This window comes from Triticum aestivum, chromosome 2A (assembly GCF_018294505.1).
Source record: "Triticum aestivum cultivar Chinese Spring chromosome 2A, IWGSC CS RefSeq v2.1, whole genome shotgun sequence".
Lineage (NCBI taxonomy): Eukaryota > Viridiplantae > Streptophyta > Magnoliopsida > Poales > Poaceae > Triticum > Triticum aestivum.
The window spans coordinates 614,011,091-614,034,749 of NC_057797.1; the positions used below are offsets into that span (position 1 = coordinate 614,011,091).

General features: G+C 47.3%; 3 protein-coding genes across 6 annotated transcripts in view; 1 reads left to right on the forward strand and 2 right to left on the reverse strand.

Moving 5' to 3' along the window:
- The window catches only part of LOC123191779 (uncharacterized), a 23,043-nt gene extending 19,145 nt beyond the window's left edge, over positions 1–3,898 (forward strand). The window contains exons 3-4 of the mRNA XM_044604386.1: positions 3,774–3,829; positions 3,887–3,898. Coding sequence (XP_044460321.1) covers positions 3,774–3,829; positions 3,887–3,898 — 68 coding nt within the window. The remainder of the gene's footprint in view (positions 1–3,773; positions 3,830–3,886) is intronic.
- Positions 3,899–4,473: 575 nt separating this feature from the next.
- Positions 4,474–7,943, reverse strand: LOC123189756 (BTB/POZ domain-containing protein At2g46260). Of its 4 annotated transcripts, XR_006495980.1 has the most exons (5): positions 7,706–7,943; positions 7,099–7,621; positions 6,717–7,002; positions 5,007–5,807; positions 4,474–4,929 (listed from the first exon to the last, which is right to left on the reverse strand). XR_006495980.1 is itself a non-coding variant. In XM_044602247.1 (3 exons), exons 2-3 carry the CDS (start codon positions 6,956–6,958, stop codon positions 5,219–5,221), a joined length of 831 nt encoding a protein of 276 aa, XP_044458182.1. In that variant the 5' UTR covers positions 6,959–7,621; positions 7,706–7,943; the 3' UTR covers positions 4,474–5,218. The 4 variants fall into 4 exon arrangements, 1 of the variants encoding a protein (XP_044458182.1); XR_006495978.1 differs by having other exon boundaries at positions 6,717–7,621; positions 7,706–7,942; XR_006495979.1 differs by having other exon boundaries at positions 6,717–7,907.
- A 660-nt stretch (positions 7,944–8,603) lies between these two features.
- On the reverse strand, positions 8,604–11,424 carry LOC123189757 (uncharacterized). Its single transcript, XM_044602248.1, has 5 exons — positions 11,281–11,424; positions 10,692–10,841; positions 10,549–10,592; positions 10,203–10,268; positions 8,604–10,118 (listed from the first exon to the last, which is right to left on the reverse strand). Exons 2-5 carry the CDS (start codon positions 10,831–10,833, stop codon positions 10,038–10,040), a joined length of 333 nt encoding a protein of 110 aa, XP_044458183.1. The 5' UTR covers positions 10,834–10,841; positions 11,281–11,424; the 3' UTR covers positions 8,604–10,037.
- Between the last annotated feature and the right edge of the window lie 12,235 nt (positions 11,425–23,659).

Below are 23,659 nucleotides of genomic sequence, written 5' to 3' on the forward strand. Positions count from 1 at the left end.
GGTGGGAGAGTCGCGACGCGGCGTGTGGGGCGGGGGCGCATGATCCGAGTGGATCAGGTGGGGCCCAGGTGCGGTTGGCGGGGGGAGATCTGTTTCGGGATCCGCGGTGACAGGGCTGGTAGGTGAGATCCGCATGCTGGGATTGTCTGTGGACGTGGGTGTTTGTGACATGCATGTGGGTGGCGTATATGGAAATACCGTTTCGTCGAAAATAACGTGCCGGGAAACTATAACACGGCGAGAGGTGAGATCGTAACAACGATATCCCTTGTGTTCGAGGGGGTAGCCCAAGAAAATACACCGAGACGAGCATGAGGATAGTTTATGGTCGGTGGTGGCATATAGGTTTGGAAAACACAAACAATCAAACACGCGGAGATGATCATACAAGGGATGGGAGTCGTGGAGAAGGTAGTATGGCGTATAGTCATTGATGGCACGGGAGGGCCTTCGGTTGAGAAGGTATGTGGCTGTGTGTAATGCTTCTACCCAGAATGGTGGTGTGAGGTGGGCTTGGAAAAGAAGGGAGCGGACGATATCATTGGTAGTGCGGATGAGTCGTTCGGATTTTCCATTTTGAGGCGAAGTGTGTGGGCAGGAGAAATGGTAGGCAATGCCGTTGGAGGAGAAGAAGGCACGAAGGGAAGAGTTGATGAACTCACCGCCATTGTCACATTGCATGCTTTTAATCACTACGCCAAATTGTGTATGAAAAAATGTAAAGAAACGTTGGAGAACGGTGGACGTGTCAAGTTTGTTACGTAAGGGAAACGACCAGGAGAAGTGAGTGTAATCGTCAAGAACAATTAAGTAGTATTGAAACCCAGAAAAGCTTACAACAGGCGAGGTCCACAAGTCGCAATGAATTAAATCAAAGGGAGCATAAGATTTATTTAGAGAGGAAGGAAAGGAAGCCTAGGTTGTCTACCCAGCTGACAAGCAGTACATGGAGTGTGCGGTGGCTTATTGCAAGTGCTAAGAAAATCTTTGGCTAATGAAGTAAAGGAGTGCGCGCCGGGATGCCCAAGCCGGTGATGCCATATGTCCGACATGGAAGTGGTGGCGGTGAAGGCAGTAGGCCATGGCGAGTTGCTGCCGAAGAGTGGGTATAGGCCATCGAAACTAGTGGAGATCAGGAGCACCTTCCGTGTTCGTAGGTCCTTCACAAGGAAACCAAATGGGTAAAACTCAATAGAACAAAAATTGTCACGAGTGAATTGCCTAACAGATATAAGATTGGTAACGATGGACGGAGAGACAAGTACATCATTCATGTTTAAAAGAAGAGGGAGCGAGAGTAGTAGAACCAGATGCAGTAATAGGAAGAGAATGACCATTGCCAACAAGTATAGAAGATGGAGTAGAATGATTTAAAGAAGAACTAGACGAGGTCAAGATACCTTGGTTGCCGGTGATGTGGGAGGAGGCGCCGCTCTCGAGGAACCATTCATTGGATGGGGTGGTGGCGTGGTGACCACCGTGACTGTAGGCGGCGTTCAGCATGGCGAAGTGGTCCCATGAGGGTGGCGGGGGAGGGTAGTACATCGCCGGCGAGTAGTGGGCGGCGGGAGGCGGGGCAGCCGTGTGCTGGACGGGGTAGGCATGCGCATGCGAGCCCGGGCGCGGCCCGAGGACGCCCGCCGCGTTGGGGGGCACCCAGCCGGAGCGCGGAGAGGGGAGAGCCATCCCATAGGGCGCGAAGTAGCCGGTGAAGGGCGCCATGGGACTGGGAGGAGCCGCAGACTGCCCACGCCCGTTGTAGTCGCCGCGGCCGCGGCCGTCGCGCCCACAACCACGCCCACGCCCGCGGTCTCTACCATCGCCTTGGCGGTCGCCGCGGCCACGGGCAGGGGGATGCGGCGAGGGGCCCGTGGGGTGCTCATGGCCACGATCACCGGAGCGGTCCCCGCGTGAACCACCGGTGCTCGAGCTGCTGCTCGTAGAAGAGCCCCCGTTGTGGAGGGCAAACACCGAGGCGCTTTCCTCAGCAGAGCGTTGCGCCATGGACTCCTCGGCCAGGGTGACGCGGGAGAGCACGACGTCGAACGGCAGGCCCTGATCGCCGAGAACCACACGGATGGTGTCGAGGCATTTGTCAAGGCCGTGAAGGAACTTGGTGGTGAGATCAACCTCGATGACGGCGTGCTCAATGTCGGCAAGGCCATCGGTAAGGAGTTTCATGCGACGTGCGTACTCCTAGACAGAGAGATCGCCCTGCTTGAGGTTGTGATATTGCCTGTTGAGGATCATGAACCGGGCAGCACGGTTGGAGAGGAAGTAATCACGGATCTTTGTCCAGATGGCAAACGTGGTGGCGGCGCTGACGACATGATCCACCATGGCGTCAGAGAGAGTGGCGTAGATCCAAAGGGCAACATGAGCATCAAGCTCTAGGTAGGCGGCATCGGCGTTGGGCGGCGGGGGATGCTCGATGAGATGAGTGACGCCGTAGCGAACGAGGACCATGAGGAAGAAAGACTTCCACTTATGATAGTTGTGGTCAGCAAGGTTGAGGAGGAATTTTATGTGGTTGGTGATGTGGTCACGGTAGATGGGGAGGAGAGATGCCGGGGTGGATGCCGGAGGGGGCGCTGGAGCGGTGGAGGAGAAGAGAGGGGCGAAGCGCGATCCAGAAGATGCGGAGGTGTCAGGTGAGTTCATACCGAAGACGAAGGAGGGAGAGGAGGCCGCGGTGGTGTCAGCGGCGGGCGCCGTGGAGGAGAGGGAGCCCGGCGAGGTGGTGGCGCTGGTGTTCGCGGAGGAGGGCGGCGAGGCCATGAGGAGGTCCTGGTGTTTGATACCAAGTTGGAGAGAATAATTGTTACCTTGATTACCTCAAATACAAAGTACAACACTTATACAAGGAAGGAGAGCACTCATGCCCTACAAAATAGGCACGCAGGCCCTGGCATGGTGCGATCCACAATTACAGGAGAGTTACAATAATAATCCCATTACACATGATGTACAAATATCTAACAATTGGGTGATTACTTGATGTGTTTGGTTCAACAAAGGGTTGATTCTCCAAACCAGAGCGTCCAGAAAAGAAGCAGGAGAAGGGAGAGGCCCGACCTGCATGCTTGCTTGCAACATAGAAGGGGGAAGTCCGGCCAGCATGGCTGCTCGCGATGGGATCGGGAGACGTCGGTGGCAAGCGTGGCTGCTAGCGACGGAGAATGGGAAGGTCCGACCAGAGTTGCTGCTAGTGAACTCGTGAGTCATGACAGAACAGAGGGAGGTCCTGCCGGTGCTGCCGCTCGTGGTAGGGATGGGGGGAGGTGGCGTCACTGCTCGTGGGGGGAAGGGGGGAGGTGGCGTCACTGCTCGTGGCAGGGAAGGGGGGAGGGGGTCCAGACGGCGTCGCTGCTCGCGGTAGAGAAGGGGAAAACCAGGCTGCCGAAGAGAGAGAGAGAGAGAGAGAGAGTCCTGGTGGAGGCGAGACTGACGAGCGGAGGAGGGCTTCGATCGAGCGTTTTCGGTTTCCGCGGGGTACATCCCGTTTTGGGCTTTATGAAGCGGTGTATCGGATTACGCAGCGATTGAAACCAGCCCAGCCCGTACCAAACGCTGGTAACGTATTCGCTAAGCGGTGTAATCGGAAGACGGTCGAAAATTGCCGAACCAAACGCGTCGTTTGTGTTTCATTTAAACGCTCTTATATTTCTTTGTTGTGGCATCACCAGTTACACATTATTTGAATATGTGGGTCTGATTTTAATGCCTTATTTGCGCTAACATTAAACTGGTAATTTTTGCTTCTCACTCGACAGTTAAACAAATGAGGGAGGTGTCAGAGCAAATTAGGGATCCTCGTGGGCATGATAATGTGAGTTAAACCAAACCTTGACGTGGTTCACTGTTGTGGTTGTTTGAAATGCTGCAGGTTACTGAATAGATCTTTGTTTGCAGGGCTTCAAGCAGTGATGCCGACTCCTAGGCGTACAATCCTGCTATCAGCGTTCCCGGTCATCTTATCCTAGTTTTGGATGCCATCCTCAAGTGGCCATTGTATAAAATCTGAATCCTCAAGTAGCATTATTCTACTCCTTGCCTGAGCCTCAGTTCTACAAATTTCTATGCTGGAACAAATTCCTATGTGGCCTGCCGGAACAAATTCTAGTGAGGTATTCTCCTTGGCTAGCCTCAGTTCTTCAAATTTATGTCCTTGGCTGCCAAATCTATAACAGTGACTATGTTGATATCCAAGAAATATCATCGTGTTCATTTTGGAGTTTGTTCATCTGACCAGTTTAAATGTAGACGATTAGACATTTTTGGTTAGCATGCAAACAACCGTAGTACTTAATTACCTAAATTCCATACATTTAAGTGGGATTCTTCTATGGTTTTCAACCCCTCCTTTCACAAATCCATTCTCCCCACCCCACCTTTCTCCTACAGAGGTCGTTCTCCTGTTTTATTACTACTTCGTCGCACAATGTTAAGGATGCTATGGGTACACGAATAACATATCCAAAAAAACATGATCTTGAAGACACTTAGCATAGGAGTAGATTAGGGCATCTAGTGCTCTGTTCATCATACTACTGACCATACTTAGCATAGAAAGTTCTAAAACTTCCAAACTTAACTCATCAGAATCACAGACAGATTACCACAGGTCAGGTCTGAAGGACAGGCTAAACAACATGATATGCAAGACCAGCTCCTTGCAAGACAGATTACCACAGGTCAGGTCTGAAGGACAGGCTAAAACTTCCAAACTTAACTCATCAGAATCACAGACAGATTACCACAGGTCAGGTCTGAAGGGCAGGCTAAACAACATGATATGCAAAGCTCCTTGGCTTCCAGACTTAACAGTCATCAGAATCACAGACAGATTACCACAGGTCAGGTCTGAAGGACACGCTAAAACATGGACGAGCTACTTGGCCTGAAGACTGATGCTGGAGACCTCCTTACCTGAAGAACGAGCATACTTGAGCTTTATCTTCAAATGATTAACAATACAGCAAAATGGGATTAGCCTAAAGCAATACCTGAACCCTATGGCTGGAGAGCAGAAATGCGCATTCTAATGTGCAAATGGCCTTTAATGACAAAAATACAGTTGGGGTCCATCAATTCATCCCATTGGGTCAGATACAGATCATTTACTCCAAAGGGGATGCCTGTTGTAAATGTGTGTTCAAACGAGATACAGTCAACATACGCCCCATTTGGTCGTGTGTCCTCACAGAGAATGTGACACTCAGGATGGCTGGCTGCTCGGTTTGGGCACATAAAAACAAACCAAGTGAATTGGGAGTATTAGTATCAGCGTCAAACACGTAGCGACCATGTTTAGGGTCAATCCACCAAAGGCAAAAGCTTCAGAGTAAGCATTTGTTTTCCCAGGAGAAGTCATCCTAGAGCAGCGACCCAGTGATATATCCATGTATGCCACAACCTCAGGATGTGGAGCTGGCATAAGATAAGATAATGAGACGGGCCTCACAAGATAATCACGCTGCTCATACCTCCAGTAAGCAATTCTTCGAGATGAAGTAGCCTTGAAATGCATTGCATTAGATACAATATTGATCGCGTCAACAGGACTCGAAACTAGATTACAAGAGGTAAAATCAAGCAGAGCTTCTTCAGACAGGTGCGTGAACCGGATAAGAGAAACCACGATTCTCTGAAACACATCCTTTCTCTCTTCCTTATCAGAGTACTCTTTCTCCAGCCATTTCAGCAAAAAGGTAAATGCATAGTCTTCGTTGGGAAGAATAAGAGCACTGCTCTTAAAGATGGAAATCATAGCGGAGAGCCGCAACTGGAGCACGGCTTCCTCATGACTGAAAACCAAGAGAAAGATCAGAACTAATGGCTACTGATAAAGATCAGAGGTAATGTGTGCAAATACAAGAAATCACTAAGCATGAAGAAGAAACAACAAAGAAAAGGCAACCAATGCTCATACTGTTACTATCATGTAATGTTTGTTGACTTTCTAATCTAAGCCTGGTTATACCAAATTGTTAGCAGCTAATGATTTCAAACAATAAACTAAAAATGGAGCACAGGGTATACAGATAAATGGAGGGAGTATTACTTTATATAAAAAAAAGAATGTGGAACACTCATTTGATCTTACAAAACCTCACCCAATACAGAACAAAGATACAAAGATTGAGAACAAAGTAATAACACACCCTCCGTCCCATAATACTCCCTCCGTACCAAAGAGATTACATCATCTTATTTACCACAAGTATAGCTTCAGATCAAATATATCTGAATAAAACTAACTATCCTTACATTCATTTTCTCAAGCTTTTTGTATAAAATTTCTATGTGGATCACAGATAAACGCTATTCACATCAAATATTATCTACTGAACCCGAGTTGAACCTGACAAGAATCTGTAAATGCCACAAAGATGTTTGATGACAGGAGGCCCAAGGCTACAAAACATATCATAAGAACATCTAACAATTCATGTTCGATGAGCCTTAAGTTCACAAACATGGCAATGAAACCTTTTAAAAAGGTGCTACAACAGAGTCTGAAATGAAAAATAAGAGCATAAGAATTAACACTAACAGAGTGTTTCCACACCAACATTACCAAACCTAACCTAACACATAAATATGAAAATGTCATAACTAAGAACCCGCCACAAGAGATAAATACCAATCTCATGAGTAATAAGAGAGCATCTCAGTTAATTAAATCAAGAGATCCGGATATGGAGGTTAAATACCTTAACAGATCTTTGTATGTATTGGCCACAAAATCAGCACAAGCAGTATGAACAGGACCAAGAATTTCATTCAGTTCTACCTTCTCAGAAGTGAACTCCAAATAAAGAAGGGCAATTTCAAGAGTCAGCGGGGACTGCAGCATCAGAGTTTTACAGTGCTTGATTGCTCCAATCACCTCAAACTTATCAGCAGTGACCACAATATCAAGTAACCTTTGTGGATCAGTCTTATTGAAAAACATGTCCTTGTAGATGAAATGAATAATTTCCTCAAAAGGCTCCAACTCTGAAAAATATTAAAGATGGCAGGAAACAAAATTAAGATTGAAATTCAATACACAACTGTAAGTAAACCAATTTATAATAGACAATCTTTCCCTACTAATAAACCAGCGATCGCTTCTGCTCGTCCGTCATTGGTCATTTTGCAAAAAAGTCCCCCTGTTTCTTAGGAATTAACCCATGGTCCTACTTAAATCTGGATAACGTTTCGTTTTTTGCAAAAAACACCCTGCCTCCACTGAACCGCCGTGAATGCCCCGCCGCTTGCCGCCGGCGCTGACTCCGCAGAAGCCAAGGCAGGAGATGCGTCGCGGCGGGCGTATGCGCCGCCCGAGCCCAGGAATGGGGCGAGGCACGCCATGCGTTGGGTGCCTGCGAGAGAAGTGAGAGATGAGCGGGAGAGAAAAGGGAGGACGGGAGAAAGGAGATGGAAGGCCAGAGGGAGAGAGAAGAGAGCGGTGAGGTGCGGCGGCGGTCCTGCTGTTGGTGCTGCTCGCCGGTGGCGAGCCGGCCATCAGCGCGAGGAGGTGAGCTAGAGGGTGGATGTGCCGGTCGTAGGGGAGGAGGGCGCCAACGGCCGGCGAACTCCAGCCGCCAGGCTCCCTGCATGCTCCGTGCATGACCTGGGAAGGGGAAAAGAAAGAATTGAGAGGAAGAAGGAGAAAGCAGGGAGAAGGAGAGTGTTATGGGGCTGCGTGCGCGAGTACACGGGAGGTGGATCGGGTGCTGAGCGGAGGAGGACGGAGGCTTGTTGGTGGCCTCGATCTGCTCTGGATCGCGCTGCGCTGCACGGTGGGAGGGGGGCTAGCAACAGCAGCGGCCGTTGAGGGAGGGAGGGTGCTGCGTGGTAGTTTCAGAGAGATGGGGAGAGAAGATAGGAAAGGAATCGGGGATGGGGGAGAGAAGAGGACGATAACTGCTGAAACGATAAGGTTGGAGGTTAGCGGTGAGCGGCTGAGACGAGGACGAGGATGAGAATAGCGGTGCCGTGGGGCCAGACGACATGCGTCGCCTGCTCGAGATGGCTACTTTGTCTACAGCTGGATATAGGACACCCGAGCAGGCTTGAGTGGACACGGGAGCACTCGCCGAAATAGGACTAAATTAGCCATCAAATCGTTCGATTCTGGGCGTGCACATCTGATTACTTTTCTGTATCAACGTACACATGCCGGGTTTGGTTTTACTTTTTTTTCCTTATTGAAGATTTGCATTTGTTTCTGTTTTTGACTGACTGCATAGATCAGGACACACACGACTGAAACATACTCCCTCCGTCCGGAAATACTTGTCCTATAAATGGATAAAATGGATGTATCTATAACTAAAATAAGTCTAGATACAACCATTTCCGAGACAAGTATTTTCGGACGGAGGGAGTATATGCCTAGACGTCCAATGAAATAAATACATAAATTATCTCTAGCCACTGATTCCGATTTATACAAGTGCATAATAAAACATAGGCGCAAAACATAGGCAATTACATATCATGGCTACAAAGTCTTCAATTGTTCTCAATAAAGTTGTTATTCCAAATCAGGAAGAATATGCCATGCTTGATGTCCCTGAAGAAGTTGTTTTCTAGAGAAATCCCTGAAGATGGTTATGTTGAAGGTGGTATGGAGGAACGAGGCAACCAGCTTATACATCCTTTCGACCCGAACATTGATGCTATGAAGAAAAAAGAATCAGATAAAATTACTTTGAAAGAGATGCATATATGATATTTTTATTTTCTGATATCATTGCAATGGTTAATCTATCAGTGTGGTATGCTTAGTCACTAGGCATCGACAAAACGCTCTATAATGTTGTACTGTAGTCAGACAAAAAACATGATGAATATAGAAGTGCTCTTACTTTAGTATCATTTTTTGCTTTCTAAATTGCTTCAAGGAAAAACTTGATCAATAGTCTAGCATGGAAACAGCACATACATTCTCATGCTTATGTTCAACATAATTATATTTATTTATAAGTAGCTACATATGCTCTATTTATGATGCAAATTTTATATTCGATATTTAATCAACATCATCTTCATATAGTATACAAAACTCTCATGCAGGCAAGCAATTTGGATGACAATCTCGAGTCATGGATCCCAACGAATAAAAAAGAAAAAAATATAGAGCAGTATGTATGAACGACCAGTGAAGAAAAACAAAAAAAGCATCATGAAGCGTATGAACCAAACAAAAGAATTAAAGATTCAACCCAGTTGCCAAAAGAATCACTGTTCAAGATATCTTCCGACATTCCGATAAATCGCCCGGTTTATCGCTTACCGGTGTCTGGCCGATAAGATAAATCGGCTGATAAATGAGCCGATATAGCGATAAATCGGTCGATATGTCGATAAACTAGCCGATTTACCCCTTATCATGGGTCGATCGATAAGTTCACGATAAGCGATATCCCAAACATTAAAATACACACAAGGGAAGAAGAAATATGCAAACGTTAAGCCAACACAGAAGATAAAAAAGTGCGCATGGGAAAGGTAGAAATACACAAATATGCAACCAGGACAAAAAAACCTAGAATAGAGCAAATTATAGCTAACCGTGAATTGAGGCGCAACACACTAAACAAAGATTCAATTGCGATGAAGAATCATGCATATATCATCACAGAACAGGAAGTTAATACATCTATACGACTAGGACTGCATGGTTAGCACACACACAACATCCTTAGACGCTAGGCGAAGTATACGACATTATCATTGTGTGATATCAGTAACTCAACGTAAGTGTTGTGTCTGTGATTTTTTATTATCAGCACAATGATTAATTTACAGGTGAGATATGCATTGTCACTATATATTGACGGTCTAATGTACAATATCATATAGAAGTCAGGCAAAAACATCTTGTGCACCCTTACTTCAAAAATCCTTTGGATTAGTAACTGAACTCTTGGAGAATTTGCTTCCAAGTCGAGAAAATGCACTCGACGAAAGTCCTCCATGCACCCCTCTCTTCAAACACTGCCCCTCTACCCCGTAGCAACGCACGGGCATGTTTCCTAGTATTAGTAAATTGAATAACCTTCTGAATGTAAGTTCACAAGAACAACTTCATTTCCTGTCTCTTTCATTCCATTTGTAAAAAGCTGAAAAGACAAAAGCTGTAAGCAAGATGGAAAATAAGCACATGAGCAAAAATGAAATCATATGACTGTGATAATGGCCTATACCTTGATAAAGTAGTGACTTTCGGCAGCTAGGATAATGGAGCTAACACGGATATCTTTCACACCATCCTGTCAGGTGCAACATAAGTTAGCAGCAAATATAAACCTAACATAGCAAGAGCGCACATAATAACCAAGAATAAATAATAGTGCATTATACTCCTCATCTAAATTATAAAAAGTAGAAATTCAAATTCAAAATTATTTGCGGTTGAACAGTACATATCGTTTGCAGAAACATGAAATCGCAAAGTGATCAGCCTATCACCATAGTCAACAGCAATAAAGGATAGATTTGACTTAAAAATAAACACAGAGCAAAAATCAAATTTACATAGATTATGCCAACCTTGACAGACAATGTCAGCTGAGAGGAGGTCGAGGCACCATTTTCTGCATTGAAATGACATAAACGTAAACATAAGTAGCTGCAGCAAACCAACAACATATTTGAACAGAAACATATTTCCAGAAACAGCGGAGATGACATACCTAAACGTGCTTTTTTTCTGGAATCTGACAGAGCAGGCAGGGAGGGATCAACTTTCAGACGTAGGATCTTATCAGAATAGATAGCATTATTGTATGCAAACGCATACTTCCCAGTACCACCAGCTTTAGATGTTTCTTCCATTAAGCTATCTGAGGAACATGAAAAAAAATGATACATCAGCAAACTCATTGGTTTGTTGGAGCATAATCAGCACCTTCCTATCATTCAATAGATACATACAAATCAAAACTTCTGCAGTTCCATAACTAACCAGACAAGTACATCAAATTAAACTACAGTAGATCCTGAGCAATAACCGAAGTAACCCTAATATAATGTTTCAATCAACGAAACCCTACAGATCAGGACTTGACACCGCCTACCACCAGATAGGAACCCTAATAATCCGAGAAGAAGACGATCCCGAGCAATAACTTAAGTAACCCTAATATAATGTTTCAATCCACGAAACCTACAGATCGGGACTACCTCCTACCAGAACCCTAATAATCCGAGAAGGAGCCGTTGATCTGGAAACGTGAGATTGGAACTTACGAACGCGAAGCGGACGGAGGAATTGGAACTTACGAAGGCTAAGCGGACGGAGGAGCTTGGCGAGGCGCGGGAAGGGAGGCGGCCGGTGGAGTTCCGGCGGCCAGATCTTCTCGAGAGAGGCCGCTGGGTATTGGCTTGGTTGGAGCGGGAGGCGGCGGCGGGAGAGCAGGAACGATGCGGTTTTATATAGCGGTAAGGGTTTCGGCCGGATGCGTCGATTGGGTATTAAGGACTTTCAAATTTTGTTGATGTTTTTAAAAATGTTCAGAATTTTTGAAAAAATAATTGTCCAAAAATGTTCAGGAATTTCGAATTTTCTTCGTGTTTTATAAAACCTTCGGAATTATGAATATTATTCATTTTTCCAAAAGTTTTTCAGAATTTTCGGCTTTTGTTCACGTTTAAAAAAATGTTCAGCATATTGAAAATTATTCACTTTATCAAAAATTGTTCAGGATTTCTAAAATTTGTTCGTATTTAGGAAAAGGTTTGGAATTTGTAAAATTGTCTGGTTTTACAAAATATGTGCAAGTATTCAAAAATTGTTTGAACATTTCAAAATTGTTCGGTTCACATATTTGTTCACTCTTTCAACAACATTATGTATTTCAAAATTTGTTCACTTTTTCAGAAAATGTTCGAAACATTTGTAAAAATGTTCGTAATTCAAAAAATTGTGTTTACAAATTTGTTCTTGTTTATGAAAAATGTTCTGAAACTTTCAAAAACTGCTTCTAATTCTAATTCTTTTTGTATAATTCAAATACCATTTCGAAATGTTAAATTTTCCAAAAGAAAATGTTCGTGTTTCCTAAAATGTGTGCAATAATTGAAAAAATCTGTACACTACAGTAAATATGATGCTGCTGTTGACTTGTCATTAGCACACAGTTGGTGTGGTGGCTAACATGTTCCTCGCAGCTTCGCGGGCCTGAGATTCGAAACAGGGAGGCGTATTCTGCTAAAAAAAGGGAGGCGTAGGTAGATACTCCCTCCGTCCGCGAATAAGTGTATTTTTAGCTTTTGTCTTAAGTCAAAGTTTTAAAAGTTTGACCAACTATATATAAAAGAGTAATAAAATATATGACATGAAATTGGTATATTATGAAAGTACATTTTAAAATAGATCTAGTGATATTAATTTAGTGTCATAAATGCTAATACTTTCCCCTATAAAATTGATCAAAATTTTTAAATTTTGATCTAAAACAAAAGCTAGAAGTACACTTATTCGCGGACGGAGAGAGTAAGCCTTACAAAGAATGCACGGGGCACAGGTCAACTTGGGCAGCAGCGGCATCGAAAACTTGCTATTAGAAGGCCGATGACCGTATCCTCAGAAAAAAAGAAAAAAAAAAGGCTGATGACCGAGCTGGTTGGTTGGCGTACGTATGTAATCCTCCTGCCGCGAGGGACGCTGTGCGCAGATGGGCAGGAGATGCAGGCCATGGGAAATGGTTTTTTTTAACATAGTACAGACGCAAGCGTTCATATAAACACGCATATAGTCACCCCTATGAACGCATATACGCACATTCTATTCCTATGAGCACCTTCGAGAGACTGAGCCGGCATATCATTTTGAGATTTTACGAAGTCACTGTAGACGTCTCGTAGTCGATGAAAACGTCTCCTCCCACTGAAAGCGTATCGCCGGAATTCCTGAAATAAATCCAGGTTAAATGCGAACACCAGAATCTGAATCCTGGTGGGTTGGGAATATCATTATCCACCTAACCATCTCAATCAGAGGTTGGTTCGCAGCCATGGGAAATGGTTTCATGGGCAGTATGTATGTGCATGCGTGAGGAGATTATTGGCTTTCGTGAATGAGATGGATTGGAACAAACAAATCGATCCAGGATCAGGCCGAATTACACCGGCCGCCAGCTTTGCAGTTGTGATAAAAGCGAATGGTGGCGGCACCGTCAGTGACAGTACGGAGACTAGAAATACTAGCTCACAGGGTGAAGGAAGTGAGTCCTGGTGTGTTTGTCATCTTTGTTGAGAATGCATTAATTTCAAAAAAAAAAATTCTGCACACACATAAAATCTTGATGATGTATAGCAACGAGAGGGGAGAGTGTAGTCCACGTACCCTCGTAGACTGTAAGCGGAAGCGTAATGACAATGCGGTTGATGTAGTCGTATGTCTTTACGATCCGATCAATCCTAGTACCGAAAGTACGGCACCTCCACGGTCTGCACACGTTCGGCTCAGTGAAGTCCCACGAACTCTCGATCCAGCTGAGTGTCGATGGAGAGCTTCGTCAGCACGACGGCGTGATGATGGTGATGATGAAATTACCAGAGCATGGCTTCGCCTAAACACTGCAACGATATGACCAAGGTGGATTATGATGGAGGGGGGCACCACACACGGCTAAGAAATCAATGATCAACTTGTGTCTCTATGAGGTGCCCCCTCCCCCCGTATATAAAGGAGTGGAGGAGGGGGAGGGTCGGCCCTCTCTATGGCGCGCCCTAGGGGAGTCCTACTCCCACCCGGAGTAGGATTCCCCCCTTCCAAGTAGGAGTAGGAGAGGAAGGAACACTACTAGAAAAACGGCTATAGCTAATATGGACATTAATGACGCACCATGTACGTGGTGCACCACTTCTATATACGAGTGGCGCACCAGATATAGATGCGCCATTATTGGCCATATTACTAATGGCGCACCTGGTTTGTGGTGCGCCATTACTAGTTTTGTCCTGGCCCCACACCCTTTCCAGACTTAGCAGTGACGCACCAGGGGATAGTGCGCCATTACTAGTTAATGGCGCATCGCACCCACGGTGCGCCACTACTAACATTTTTTTTTCAAAACTAGTAATGGCGCACCACACACCAGGTGCGCCATTAGTAACCCTGGTTACCAATGGCGCATTCTTAGGAGGTGCGCCATTGGTAACCGGAGAGCAGCTAGATATTTTTGACAGCCACTTACCACACTCACTTTTTCCACTTCATTCTCTCCACCTCTACCAAGCTTGGTCCCGACTGCCTCCTCCTCATTACCTCATTTGCACCATAGATTCACTCAAATTAAGTGGTTAAATTTCTTTTTTTGATAGGTAAGTAAGGGGAAAGCTTTCTTTATGTTCTAGATCTACTTTTCCCCCCTCCAACAACGTACACACTTTTTATGGCCTAGATCTACGTATGTTTGTGCTGTTGCATATGTTTGTGTTTGCGGGTACCGATATTTGAAATGCGATAGTTGCCAATATTTTGCCAAAATGTTGATTCATTTCCGTTTCGGCGAGAATTTGGCACTATGCATTCTTTTTGGTCCTATTTTTAGGCAAAGTCATGCCAATTTTTTTTGGTTCTAAAATATCGTTTTGCTCTACCCCGCAGGCGACCATGGTCCGCATGATGACCGAAGGCATCGTGAATAGGTTTTTGAGCTTCGCGAAGGCCGAGATGCTTCAAAAGAACGAGATGAAGATAAGATGCTCGTGTCGAAGATGCAAGCTGAAGAGCCTTATGGACCCGGATTCCAGACAGGTGCGGGACCACCTACTCGTGTGTGGTTTCATGGATGGCTATCGGTGGCAAGGTGATGAAGATGATTATGAAGTCGTACATGGGGGCCGGGCAAGAAATAAGGAAGGGCAGCAAGACAATAGCGGCGAGGGCGGGCAAGAAGACGAAGAATCTCCAAGACACGATCACGAAGTAGATGCAGGACACAGTCATCATGTAGAAGATGCCGGACATGATGATGAGGAAGATCAAGATGAAGGGCATGATCATGAAGATGAAGATGTCGGAGCAGACAACGATGGACCATCGATGGGCTGGGTGCAGGACCCTCATATTCAAGAGCTGCTTCTCAAGCAGACGTGTAACGCAAGAGCTGCCGCCCGAGAGAAAGCCAAGCTGGATCAACTGGAGATAGACGCGGTTACTCCATTGTATGAAGGATGCAGGCCCGAGGATACCCACATGAAAGTAACGCTCATGGCTCTAGAGATGAAGGTAAAACACAAAATGACCGACGCATGCTTCGAGGAGAACATGTCATTTTGGCACGAACGTCTTCCCAAGGGGAACAAGTGCCCGACCAGTTTCGAGGAGGCGAAGAAAATTGTGTGTCCTCTAGATTTACCGCACATGAAATACCATGTGTGCATGAGCGATTGCATCATTTATCGGGACGAGCACGCGGAGTCTACCATATGTCCGGTGTGCGGCGTCACTCAATACAAGAAGAGGAAGAAAGCTCCTCGAAAAGTGGTGTGGTACTTTCCGATCACTCCTCGTCTGCAGTGGTATTTCACGGACCCTAAGCTAGCAAAGCTCCTGCATTGGCACGCGGATAGGAAGGAGAAGAAGCGAGAAGATGACGGAAATGATCCGGAGATAAATAAAAAAGACAAGATGCTGAGTCACCCTAAGGATGCGAGCCAGTGGCAAGCGTTGATCTTCGAACAACCAGAATTTGGGGACGATCCAAGGAACATCGTGCTGGGCGCGAGCACCGATGGAGTTAATCCGTTTGGCAGCCAAAGAAGCACACATAGCACCTGGCCTGTGTTTGTGTGGATGTACAACCTTCCCCCCTAGATGTGCATGAAGAGGAAGTACATTCACATGGGTATGCTAATTGAAGGGCCGAAACAACCAGCGAACGACATCAATCTGTATCTGGGGCTGCTGAAAGGGCCGAAACAACCAGCGAACGACATTCCCTATGAGAGCCGCACTGCTCACGACAGTGCACGACTATCTCGGTTATGGATATGTCGCGGGGCAGGTGGTCCACAGATTTTGTGCATGCGTCAGGTGCATGGATGACACAACGTATCGCTAGCTAGATAGAATTCTCGGGTCTTTGAAAACCGTTTTCATGGGACATCGAAGGTGGCTTAGCGACGATGACTCATGGAGAAAACGCAAGGATCTGTTCGATGGTGAAACCGAACCCCGAAGACCCCCGCGTACGAGGAGCGGCGAGGAAATAGACGAGTTGTTGAAAAATTGGAAAGAGTGCCCACCGCCGGGAAAGAAGTGAAAGGCGCCAGAGCCGCCGCTGAAGGTATGGAAAACGAGGTCTATTTTTTGAGACTTGCCGTACTGGAAGATCCTCCGTGTGCCTCACAGCCTTGATGCCATGCATATCACGAAAAACATGTGCGAGAGTCTGCTTGGTACCCTGCTCAACATGCCAGAGAGGAACAAAGATGGGCCGAAAGTAAGGGCAAACTTGCAATCAATGGGCATCAGGGAGGAGCTTCATGCAAAACACCCTAATGATGATGATGATGAGGCGAAGGACACGGAAAGTCGTCGCAAAGGCAAAAAGGCCAAGAAGATCGAATATGACTGCCCTCCCGCGTGCTTCACTCTAAGTCGGAAGGAGATCGAGCAGTTTTTCACCTGCCTTGTAGGAGTAGAACTTCCTTACGGTTACGCGGGGAAGATAAGCAGATACCTAGAGTCAGCGAAGCAGAAGTTCAGCAGGATGAAGTCTCACGACTGTCACGTGCTGATGACGCAGATACTTCCAGTTGCAATCCATGGGATCATGGACGCGCACATCCGTGAAATGCTATTTGGCCTATGCAACTTTTTCGACGTCATCTCTCGGAAGTCCGTTGGGTGAGGCAACTCAGAAGGCTACTGGAAGAGATCATGGTGATACTATGCGAGCTTGAAATGTACTTCCCGCCGACATTCTTTGACGTTATGGTGCATCTGCTGGTCCATATCATGGAGGATATCATCCAACTCGGGCCGACGTTCCTGCACAGCATGATGCCGTTCGAAAGGATGAATGGTGTCATCAAAGGATACGTTCGCAACAGGGCACATCCAGTTGGAAGCATAGCCAAGGGCTTTCTGACCGAAGAGTGCATCTCCTACTGCACGAATTATCTAGGCATCGAGAACCCCGTTGGTCTGCCCGTCAACAGGCACCTCGGCAGGCTCGCTGGATAGGGTCACCGCGAGGGTCGCCGCGAAATGCATGCCGACTTCAAGGGTCGACTTGCCGACTTTGAAAGAGCAAACCTAGTCGCACTACAACACATAGACGTGGTCGATCCTTGGGTGGTAGAGCACAAAACCTTCATTGAGAAGACGTACAATGACCGAGGCCAACAGAGGATGGAAAGAGATATAATCAAAGAGCACAACTCATGTTTCACGCATTGGTTTAAGGACAAGCTTCTGTCGTACCCTTTACATGAGGATTCTTTCGCGGAAGAAAAACTCATATTCGCCTTGTCACAGGGCGCCGAGCACAACCTGATGATCTATGAGGCGTACGATATCAACGGCTACACATTCTACACCGAGGAAAAGGATATGAAGAGCGATTATCAGAACTCCGGGTAACGATGGAATCCTACACCGGTAACGACAAGGACAGATACTACGGAAGGATCGAGGAGATCTGGGAGCCGAGCTACGCTGGAGAGAAGGTCCTGATGTTCCGTGTCAGATGGGCCAAGAGCGTCCTAAAATAAGACCGGTATTTCACCACCATGGTTATACCCAAAGCCAAATCCAAGACCGCAGGTGCAAACGTCACCGCGAAAAATGAGCCATTGGTACTGGCTTCCCAAGTGGACTAATGCTTCTTCATTACCGACCCGTCAAATCCCAGTCGTGTTGTCGTGAGGAGAGGCAAAAGGAACATCATCAGAATGGATGGAGTCGCCAATGAGCAAGACTTCGACAAGTACGGCGACCCGAAGATGGAAGATGACGACGACGATGAAGTACCATACACCACAAGAAGAAGCAGGACCACCCTACCTAAAGGACGTCCGTTCAAGAGAAGATCAATTCAAGGGGTTCCAGGGGCTAAATTATTCAACCACGAGAAAGAAGGGCAAGAAGATTGTGAAAAGATAGCTAAGATCGAATCACGACGTGTCGTCCGCGTGTGTGTGTCAGTGGCAAGCTCAATTATTACATGCAACTAAATTATTACATGTATCACTTGATTTCAACCATGTCATCTAATTCTAAATCTTTGCACAATGGTTTTATCACTCCATTTGCATTTTCCTTTTCTTTTATCTCAAATCTTAAATTATTGCATGCAACTAAAAATAAAAAAGGTTAGTAATGGCGGACCAGGAGAAGGTGCGCCATTGCTATCACGGTGTTTCTGGCGCACCCCTAAAAGGTGCGCCATTGATATACCATCTTTTTATGGCGCACCCCTAAAAGGTGCGCCATTGCTAACCCTCCCCACTAAAATCCCCAATCCCCAATCCTCAATCTCATACCTCTCTCAGCCCTCGACCTGCTGCCCCCGACCTGTGCCGCCACCTCGACCCACTGCGCCGCTGCCCCTACCTACGCCGCCGCCCCGACCCACTGTGCCGCCGCCCCTACCTACGCCGCCGCCCCTACCTGCGCCTCCGCCCAGACCCACTGCGCCGCCCCGACCCACTGCGCTGCCGCATCTCCGACGCCTTCTTCTCCACCAACCCCTCCTTCTTCTCCACTCGGAGGGTTTCTCCCACTCGCGTGAGCACAGCGGAGGCACCCGTGCTCCTCTCGCGCGTCAGATCCCGTGTGCCGCCTCATCTTCATCACCGGCAAGCAGCACCTGCAGTCTCTGCCGCCTCGAGGTACACCGCCACGCGCGCGCTCCAGCCGGCTCTCCTTTCCTTCATCTCATTTCCCATGTTATCCGCCATAGGTCGCCACCTCACTTCTCTCTTTCCCATAGGTCACCGCCGTTGTGCAACCGAACCGCAGGAGCTCTCGCTCGACCTCATCGATGATACTGCTCTCCGGATCTGACCACCGCGAGCTGTTGCGAGCCGTCCTTGCGAGCTGCTGTGGGAGCATCGTGGGAAGGGTTTCTATTGCGCCGCGGCCACATCTCCAGCACGCGGCAGCGAGGCATTTTCCAGTGCCGGTCACATCTCTGACTGGGATTTTCCCATTTTCTCATCCGCTCGGTGAGCCGCTGACTTGCAACCATAATTGTTCCATCCAAATCTGCTTCTATAGTGTTTGTAGTGCTGCTATAGTGTTACAGTGTTATAGGCATAAAAAAAATCCCGAACTGCTGCTATAGTGTTGCTACAGAATGATTAAGCGCACCCAGACCGGTTTTAGGAGCTTAATGTCCATGTTTTAAGTTTTTTCTATTTGATATGCATGTTCATAGTGAATGCCGATTTTTGCAGCAACATTGATATTCTGAATCTCTACAGCAACATCGATATTCCGAATCTGTACATTTGGTCACATAGTGGAAGATGTAGTAGAACTACCAGTACCATTTGCATAAGAAGTAGTGCCATGAGATCATCCCTTTTTGGCAATTGCGACACCAGAATGGCCCATCATGTGGTGTCCTTGTCACTGGTTCCATTCGTTTGTTAGGGTGAAAGCTATTTACTTACAAAAATATCAATTTTGTTTAGAGAATTCAATCTATTACCCGCATCTTTGCTGCAACAATACATAATTGATCTTGTTACCACTATTTGCTTTCATGAGATATGAAGTACTAAAAAATGATGTTGTTATTTCCTGCTGAATATTCTCCTGTCTTCCCTTTGGGGGATTGTATGGCATAGGTTGTAGCTACGTGCCAGCTACAACTGAACTGAGGCTCCTTTAGTTCATTATTTTGTGCAGGGACAAATAGTTACCCCTTTCTCCTGAAATGTTGATTAATTTATGTTTCGGTTGAGAATGGGGCACTCCTAGGTCAAGAAAATTAGCAAAGGTCATGCCCAATTTTCTTGACCTAGAAGGTGCCCGATTCTCAACCGAAACGGAAATATTCCTCTAAATCTGAGAAGAATAGATACTACCCTGATCTCATCCAATAACTCTAGTAGCCTTTTTTTCCTATTTAGAGCGAACATGGCCGACAACGATGAGGCCGGCGGTTCGGGCAAGTCATTCTGGGAGCTGTCCTAGGAGATGGAGGAAGAACCTCACCGCTATGAGGACGCCGCGAAAGACACCAATCCCGACTACACAACCCCTAGTGGCATCGGGGATGACACCACTGATGGTGTCGCCGGGGGTGCCAGCACTGATGATGGCAGCAAACGCACAGATGGCAGCCAACCGAAGAGGCAACGAAGGGACCGGCGCCCGAACGTGCTCGGCACCATCAAGGAGGAATTTACTGAAGTGTCCTCCAGTGGGCATCCAACGACGCCCAAAGAATTAGTCAGTGGGTACGCGGGACAACTCGGGTGCATTCTCTGGGGCACCGTCTCGATCAACACCGAGAACCTAAGGCACCGTGACCGAGCGAACGCAACCTCCTCTTTACGAAGCTGCACGAACGATACAAGTTCCCCGGTGACTTCACAAACACACGCCTCTTAGGGAATAAAGTGAACAGTGCTGCCCTCACGAAGATGAGCACGGCCTGGCTACTTGGAGAGCCGCGGTGAAGAGAAGGATTCTAAGTGGTGATAGTTATGAGAAGATCAAGGAGACAAATCCTTCAATCTGCGAAGCTGACTACCTGGAGTTCAAGATCAAGTGCGAGAGCAATGCATTCACGGAATCAAGTCAGTGGGGGAGAGATATGCGGGACTTGAACTTAGGGGTCCACAAACTCGGTCCCGGCAGTTACAGAGTGGTGGAACATATATGGGACAAGGAGGACGCGGAGCGTGCCGAGCAAGGCCTATCGCCCCTCTTCGATAAATACCATGAAAAGCAGACCATGAACTATGTCAGGGCCCAGTACAAGGTGGACCCGATAACAAAGGAGCTTACCACGGATCTGAAGGTGAAGGCGCTTGAGCTTGTTCTGGTAAGGAATACACCCCCGCGTAATTAGCTCCATATGGTTGCATTCTAATTAATGAAGCCAAATTTCTAAATGGTTCATGTTCCTTCCGCAGGAAACTGTAAGCAGTAGCGCGGGGTCTCAGAGCTACCCATCTGCCCCTTGGGACAACACTTTAAATAGGGCGTTGAACGTAATGAAACACAAGGATAAGTTCAGTAAGCCATCGTCAGCTGGTCGTGTCGCCGGCAAAGGCTTGTCCACGAAATGGTCGGAATACTATAAGGCTGGGTGAAAGGAGAAAAAGACCAGCTCGGAAAGCTAGGAGCGCGAGGTTAAAGAACTCAAGGCACAAGAGGCGCGGATTCCTGAGATAGTCCAAGAGCAAGTGCGAGACCAAGTGGGAGCGACGATCACCGCCATTATGCCTACCTTGCTTGAGGGTCTGCGGGGGTGGATTGCGGGCGGCCAACAGGGCCCGCCCCTGATTCCCAGCTTCACGGGCAGCAACTCGCACAACGCGCCGACATTGGTGTCTCCAGCGAAGGCGGCATTGGTGTCTCCGGCGTCGGCGCCGGCATTGGCGCTTAATGCACCCGGGTGTGGGAAGAATACGCCGGCCGGCACCTCGGCAGCAAGTGGCCCCTCCGTCACTTGCACGCCCGCCGTTGGCGGTGCCTCAACATTAGCCGAGCTCGACGCCATCACGGTAACTAAGCCTCGGTCGATGACTTCATCTCCTTGCCTTTGATTGGGCATCCCTGACGCCCTACATGTTTTCGCAGGGTGCCGCCAACGTTCCATGCACTCTCCTGCACTTCATGGACGGCGAGTTGATTGCTGTCGCCAAGGCCAAAATCGTTGAACCGGGCAACCGCGTGTTCCACGGTAATCCGATGCCACCTACCGCGTATAGGGTTCAACTGGTTCGGGTGATGCGGGGCTGCGACGACTTGTTACCTCCGTATCGACCCCTGGGGCTGACGAAGATGATGTGATGACCCTCAGCGCCTGCTTAAACTGGTCCATGCTTTGGCCGAAGAGCCAGATTCGTTTGGGGGCGGGGGACACCACCCCACAGACAACACCGCCAGTCATGCCGGCGCCAAGCCATGGCAAGACCGCCGCAACGCTACCGCCGTCAGCTGATCCGGACATGCATATGGCACAGGATCCGGACGACGACGATGGTACATTTTCCAACATTGATAAGTACATGAACGAACATGGGTACAATGACGAATTCTTGGGGCCTCCTTCTCAAGAACCCAACAACCCTGGAAAAGACGATCGCGATCTTGCTGGTACCGCGAAGAAACCCAATTGCAACAGGCGTCGTCTGGCATTCAGTTCTTAGGAGACGCCTCCAGCTACCGCCTTCACCGAGACTCAAATAGCCGAGGTGCGGAATATTATCAGCCCCAACACACTCAAGAAGGTGGTCTCTGAGTAGAACTCGATCCCATTACAGCAGAAGAAGCAGAAGGGACAGAAAAGAAAAAATAACAAGGGTGCAAGCCAGCCGACATCGAGTACAATCCGTGCTCAGGACGGGCCACCAATACCTAAGGATATCTCGAGGAGGGTGCATGTGGCGGGTAGGCCGATGCTACCGACTAATCTACTCAGTGCTGCAACCGGTGCTATGCAGAGTCTGCATGACAGTGTTCTTTCTATGGAGAAGTGGCGTCTCTCCGAGAATGATGTGGCATACCCAGTTTTCATGGCCAAGGTGCCAGAGGGCAAGGGCTTTGTCGATAGCACCATCGGGCGTATGACCGTCCTACAGTTTGATGACATCTTCGCTATGTTTAACCTTCATCCGCTGCACTACACCTTCATTCGGCTATTTTCGCTCAGTATGGAGATGTGGATCATTAGAGACAAGACCCCGGACATTGTGATAGTCGACCCCTTCTACATGCGTGCCAAGATCTTGGGCAGTGCTGGGGACCGACAAGTCATGAGTTCATACCTTGAAGGCGTCATTCTGGCGAACCCAGATAAGGATAACTTCCTCGTGCCTTACTTTTCTGAGTAAGTCATCCCCTCACCGCCCCGTAACATATGATTTCTTAGATTTCGTTCATTCTTTTTTTCTAACATTCCGTGTTTTGTGCAGTGACACACATTGCACACTCATCCTCTTAAGCCCGAAATATTCCATGGCCACGTATTTCGACTCGGACCGCCAGTCGAAGAAAGACTACACAAATATCAAGAAAGTTCTTGATGATGCTCTCCCCGGATATGCCAAATCTGGAGGCACCTTCAGGAGGCCAATTTGTAGGTACAGCAAGCACGTGTTCACCAACGTAACAGCGTTCCCTTGCGTCAAGCAGCCACCTAGCAGTCAGAAGGATGCCTACTACACCCTCCATCACATGCGAGCGATCGTACATGACCATAATCACCTTATGCTACCAACTAATCTTAAAGATTGGGTTGCATGCTTGTCGGCAATCCAGGACGAGGACATCAGATAAGAATTCTTTCACATCCAGTCGGAGTTTGTGGAAATCATCTATCAAGATGCCCTTCGTACCTCGGGGCAGTTCTACCTCAAATATCAACCGTCCAATAGTGAAATAGAAACAACGCTACAAATGCAGGCTGACAACGACCGCACATTCATGACCATCACGAAAGACGGCGGCTTCATCCATGCT